Consider the following 6,496-nt stretch of genomic DNA (forward strand, 5'->3'; position numbering starts at 1 on the left):
TTTGAGTTTGCCAGCTGAGAAGGTGTTCGGCAAGTCTTCCCACAATTCTCCGGCTGAAGGAAGTAACGGAGATGTGGGATCTGCTTCCTTCAATTGAGGTATGGGGTCCCCCTTCTGGGCCGCTGGAATGGTAGACCTCGCGATCTTTGTCAGGAACGGGAGCGGGGTACTCTCATCCATTGTGAAGATGGTAAAGGGACTCTTGAAAGGTTGTATCTTAGTATTAGAACAATCCATGTCCTCTAAACACCTGAGCCATTCTCTCTGAGCCTGGTCTCGTGAATAGAGGACTGTCTCCTTTGGTACCCTATCATCCCGAACCATGGCTGAGGCTGTGAGCCTTGCGTAGCCTATGAACGGGGGCTGGAGGTCTTCCGGGTAGAACTCGAAGTCCTCTATCCTTCGAGTTCCAAACTCCGGTATAGAAATGAGTCCGTCTTGGAAGGGGGCGTATGACGCTACTCTCCATGGGTTGTTCATCGAGAACGGAGGTAGAGAGTCATACGGAGGAAGCTGGGCTCCACTTGTATTGGAAAGTGGAGGAGAGGCTAGAGGAGCTTGGCTCAGTCCGGCTATAATGGAGTCTTGAGAAGTAATCCTATCCGACAACCGAGAGATCATTTGTTCCATGCTACTCTTTAGGGACCCAACCAGGTCGCCCACCTGTTGCAACAGGCCAGCATTGGAGTCCAAAGCCGGAGCTGCTGCGGAGGTGGAGGGGTGGCTCTGAATCGGAACCAAGGGTAGCGGAACTGGCGACTCTGCCGGAGTGTGAGATCTCTCTCTGGAGGATTTACTCCTCGAGGACTTAGAGCCGGACCCAGAAGCTTTAGACCTGTCTGCTCCGGGATTCCTAGCCGGAGACTTACGCGAGGAGGATGACGCCGAAGCCGTCTTCTTAGACGACGACGACGTCTTTGTCAAGGATTTCACTGCTTGACCCTTGACCTTGGGTCTAACCGAAGCGTCAGGAGGAGTATACAATTCATCACCCGTAAAGCCTTGGAAGGATGGAGAGGTTGCAGGAGTAGAAGAAACAGTTACGCCCAAGGGTGACCCTTGGGTGTCCACCTTACCTACCTCGACCAACAGGTCGTCTACACCTACCATAGGTTCTACATTAATATCCAACGTCGCGACGTCCGTGGAGATGTCCTGGTCCTGGTCAGTTAATGAGGCAGCCAGCTGTTGTTGGATGAAGGCGATAGTCGGGGCCGCCTCTACTGGGTCGACGTATCCTGTCGCCTTGCCTCCGGGGAAGATTAGTACCGCCAACCGTTTTTCTAGGATGTAGGGCATACCCTTGGCGGCGTTCTTCCCGAAACCGCCGACCCAGGCCCGCAGGGTTGCCAGTGCGGTATCCCTCACTGCCGGCGCCTGGAAGAGAGGGTATTGATTAGATTTAAGAATCACTTAAAACTAAAACTTAAAGTATAACTTAAACTTATAGGCCTTAAGTTAGAGTGATTGATGAAAACTTAAGCACTATAACAGATGCGGAGCAGCTACCGGAGATGGAATACTTACCCCGTCTAAAAGCTGGCTCACCAGATCGTAACATATGGTACACGTCTCATGGTACCAGACCTGGATGTCCCCGTGCGGAGTCGCGCATGGAGCATGGGACCGGCAAACTTCGTGTCCACATGGGTCCTGAAGTGTGGCGGCGCATCCCGGATGCTCACAGTTGGTGGTCTGTAAGTGGGAAGACACATGAGTATCTTAAAGAATATCACTTACAGGCTAAAGGACAGAAGAACTCCGTTGCATGCCGGAGCTCGGAAAAAATTTGGGCATAACCCCTCCCTTAATCGCCTGAATAGGCTATAACCCCGGAGAGATCCGGTGAGACAGGTAAGGGAGGGGGGATGGTTTAAGGTACTTAAGATAAACTTAATAGTTAACCTAATAACACTTAAACCTAAAACTCGAACGTACCGGACTAAGTCCAGTGCGTGGCGGAGTGTAGTAACTCAGCGATACAGAGAGGTTAGCAGGGACCCACTGTATGTTCCGGTCCACTCTGCTGGGTGGACTAGCACCTTTCCGCTGGATGCCAGGACTCCGGTGGTAAAGGAGCCCTAGTAAGGTGGGAAAGAGCGAGAAGGCATACAGGCTCGAGCTAGCACGGAGCGACAGGGTAGCAACGGAGGGGGGAAAGGCCAGTCCCCCCACCACGTTATCACCCGGCCGGACCGAGAAGCCGGAGAGGTCGAGTCCAGTCTGGGTCTGTCCCGTCCCCCTACTCCCTCCGCCTGGGGGGAGAGAGGGAGGCAGGCTCGGGTATGTGGAGTGAGCATGGGTAGACCGACCCACCCTCCCCCGACTCTATAGAAGAGCGGGAGGGGGGGGAAGGTGACTGGACAGGCGTCTGGCTGCCTCGTGATCACGTAGTGACCACGGGGCGGTAAGAACAAAACAAAGACAACTAAGCCTAGGACAAACCAACTGATCAGAGAGATGCTATCGGGAAGCAACTGAACTGATAAGCGGTAGCATATAGGCCCACTGGACCAAAACCAACTGATCAGAGAGATGCTATAGGGAAGCAACCGAACTGATGAGCGGTAGTATAGGCTCAATGAGCCATGACCTAGGCTAAGCCAGACGCCTAACTAACCTAACTATAACAAAATAAATAGTATAAATGAATAATAATGAAAGAAAGAAAACAATATAGCAGGAGAAAAAATCCAGGAGTGTACGACTAACCCGAAGGCAAGTCTACCACTCAAAGCTAGTCGGGGGCCGATACTAAGAGCCGTGACTAGGGTCTGGATAGAAGGAGCCTACATAAGGTAAAAGACATGCATGCATGACAAACCTGTGTAGACAGTACCCTAAGTAAAGCGGATAATTAAAATAGAGCGTACATAAATAAGGGGATGTTCTGGGTATGGGAGACCAAGAACGAACCCACCACGAGGCAGAACCATGCTGCCATGCTTCCGACCTAGAGTTCGTATTTATACCTAAAAAACGGCAAATACGGTCTCAGGGCCGGAAAAAACCAACTAACCATAAATACTGAGTACTTAACTTAGCTGCTGCGATGGCTGCACGCTCCATGATAAATAAATCCAACGAAAGGGCACAAAAAACACAGAGAGAAAAAATGGCACGTGTGAATCGTGTGCGCTAACTGAAAAGGATGGCCACCAGAGGCGCAGCAGTCGGCAGCATGGGATGGAGTAGTAGTAGTACGTGCTGCCCACTCTGTGGGTCGGCTCCCCTCGTGGAGGGTTTTGTAGTGGGAGATTTCTATTGGCATTTGGCTCGTGGTAGTGGTCTCACTCGCCATAGTGTTCATACCGACACCCTCTTGGAGGGTGAGCGAGTCAGTTATACTGACCTTTTTCTTTATTTTATTTATTCTCTGGTATGTGTTAGTACATTTACCCTAGAAATAATAGATTAAAGGATATTTCGCGCAGCGACACGGGCTGAGCCCAGAAAACATATCTTTAAGAGTTGGATCATTAGATTTCTCAAGAGTGGGTTCAGGAAAATCTTTTATAGGGGAAGGATTAATAGGCTCGTTAATACGGGAAACAGAACTATCCCTAGAAGAACGAGACATAACACTTTTTACTCCTTCTAATCCTCTCTCTCTCCAGTTTATGTACATAACGATCATACTGTAACCACTCATTATTATTCAAAATCACACATTCATCACATCTATTATCCAACTCGCAAACCTTATCTCTACATTTTGCACAAATGGTATGAGGATCTAAGGAGGCTCCAGGAAGGCGGGTTTTACATCCCCTAACACACTTCCTAACACTCGAAGAGTCAGACATATTGGAAAAGTCAGAGAGATCAAGAAAGGCAAAGGTCGAACCAACAAAATCCAAACAGTACTAAGAAAATCCGAAAACAAATCCCAAACAAGCGAAAGCCAAAGCCAAAGGGTACTTCACCAAACTAATTGCGAAAAACACGAATGCGAGCGAAATTCCACGATGTTCACCGAACGGCGGCAGGGAAGATCTGAGGAATAGATGGAATGGCTCCAGGTACCTGGGTAGAGGGTGCACAGGTGGTACACCTGACTACCCATTCGGCGATTGTCACGAGTTTTGAATTCTGCCATGACGTCACAGGGACTTAAGCTATATATATATAACTACCAGGGAAGTTAGATGTTTAAAATTCCCCTTGCGCGAGGGGGTCTGGAACCTAACCTAGCATAAGTTTGGGGTTTTACTGTATGTATAAGCATTTTTCGAGGATTTTTCTTGTTTGAACCATCAAAATAGGCAGTTTTAAGCAGTTTTAGAGGGGTTTTAAATACAGTGGGTCCTTGCTTAGTCGCGCATTAGCAATTGCTAGTTTTTCTGTGGAGCTTATCTTCAAACAGTATGTCGCAGAAAATTAACTAGTACCAATGTAATTAACAAATTTTTTTACAGAGCAATATGTATTTACTAATTACTGTATTTTCATTTTATTTTCATGCCTAAGTACATAGTATTTGGATAAAATGATTTACTAATTTCCAAATACTATTATTAACGTAAACAAACAAATATCAATAAATTAGATTTCCAGAGGCTAACGAGAATTTTTAGCTGGGTTTTGGGATTGCATTATAGAAACCAAAACACACACACACAAACATACTAAAAAACTCTGTACATAGAGAGCAAAAGAGACATCCTTTCTCAAAGGTGGTAAGAAGAAAAACTATGTACATCATGTGGTTGAAGTTGGGTTGCTGCCGTCTCCCTATCTCACTCTGTGACAGATGCCAGATGCCACCAATACCCTGTATAAACAATTGTTATTGCTTTTTTTTTTTTGTCAGTTTCTAGCTGCATTAGAAGATTTATCTCAACGTTGAGACCCAGATTTGTTTCGCGTATGAACAACTCAGGATTATCTACAACAACACAGTTCTAAAATAAAAATATTAGGATGATCTTTGACTGAAACGAGGATCATTTAACAAGCCTTCATTTTTCTGTGGTAAGAAAACATCTCTCAATGTAGCAAAATTTGATGAAAATTGTTTTGCTAAACTGAGGATCATTTATTACACTACAATTGTGTGTTCTCATTTGATAGCAGCTTAAGTCATGGATTTACTAGTATAGGTGGGCTGGAAATACTTAAAGGAAACTGGTTTAGCCTGAATCTGTAAGTAGCAAAGCATGGGATTAAATTGTTCAAGGCAACTTGATTCTATATGCTCAAGCAGAGCTGAGGAACTTCTTAATTGTAGTTCTGGATATGTGAGGCAATGGGAAGACAGTTACTATTTACCATTGGGTCAAAGGAACAATTACTTTTAGTTATTCTGCTCCTTTTGTCTGCAAGATACTTGAGAATACACATCTGGTGACATTCAGAACAGAAATGATTACATATAGGATTAATGGGTTTGCCATGAAATAATTCTTAACCCTTGTGGATAAAATGGGATAATCATATACTATTAAAGAAATGATCAACAGCTGAAATCCAGTGTCTGGGAATTGTAATGCATTGCAAGATATTTCAAAATACAGAGTTCACTAACTAGTATTTCATAATGAGCACCATACAAACACACAAGCAATAAAAATGCTTGTGTTGTGCTCATCATCCTTGTTAGACTGAAAGGCTTGGTGGTCTCTGTTGTTTATTAAATATGCATTTACTATATGAACTTATAATGGATATTATCATTACTCCTAAAATAATGTCATTTTATATGATTTCTGTCACACTTCCGTACTCTCACAGAGCTTGCCTATAAACGGAATTCCTTGAGGTGTTTTCCCAACAGATAATGTTAATGCCCTGTCCATACAAAATTAAATGTAAACTTATTCAAGCAGTATCTGCAATTAACAATCCATAACACTGTCTTGGTTAAAATGCCTTGTTCACATAATTGTTGTGAACCTTGATAGATTCTTTTAAAGGCAGAAGCTTTTTTCAAATATTTTAAAAATTAGTGTACAGCCACATCATACAAAACACAAAACATGATTAATCTTACCTTCCCTATCCTAGTTTTGTTCATACTTCCAAGATCTACTAAGGTGTGGACACCAGATGTAACTTCAAGAGCTGCATGCTCCTTAGATAAGACCTGAAATTAATAAAAAAAAAAAAAAAAAGTGTATAGTAGTGGTCAATTTACCATATAAAATTAGTGACAACTTCAAAAACCTTCTTGTGTAACTTTAAAAAAAACAATTACCAAATCATGGTGGTTTTCTACATCATCATTTTACATAACCAGTCAGCAAATTTGAAGAATTACCATGCAGACCATAGTAAATGAGTAGGCAAATGAAATTCCACATTTTCATTAAAGTTATTAAATATTAGGGCAAACTATCTGGCCATGACACTATTTAAGTCATTGTTAACCAGTCTATGGCACAGTAAGGTGGATTGTGCCGCCTGTAGATTTTTTAATTTCAGTTGGCAACGATTTTCAGCTACCGTCAATCCCCAAGGAACAGAACTCCTGTCGGTAACTGGGGGCTGCCTGTAT

The 6,496-nt window shown here is 43.9% G+C and overlaps 1 protein-coding gene across 1 annotated transcript in view; it reads right to left on the bottom strand.

The window, feature by feature from the left end:
* Positions 1-6,085, bottom strand: part of LOC135221698 (uncharacterized) — a gene marked incomplete at its 5' end in the record, with an annotated part of 209,763 nt that extends 203,678 nt beyond the window's left edge. Inside the window, 1 exon segment of the mRNA XM_064259438.1 lies at positions 5,993-6,085. Within this exon segment, the coding sequence (XP_064115508.1) occupies positions 5,993-6,085 (93 nt within the window).
* Positions 6,086-6,496: the final 411 nt, after the last annotated feature.

Source organism: Macrobrachium nipponense, chromosome 3 (genome assembly GCF_015104395.2).
Source record: "Macrobrachium nipponense isolate FS-2020 chromosome 3, ASM1510439v2, whole genome shotgun sequence".
Classification (NCBI taxonomy): domain Eukaryota; kingdom Metazoa; phylum Arthropoda; class Malacostraca; order Decapoda; family Palaemonidae; genus Macrobrachium; species Macrobrachium nipponense.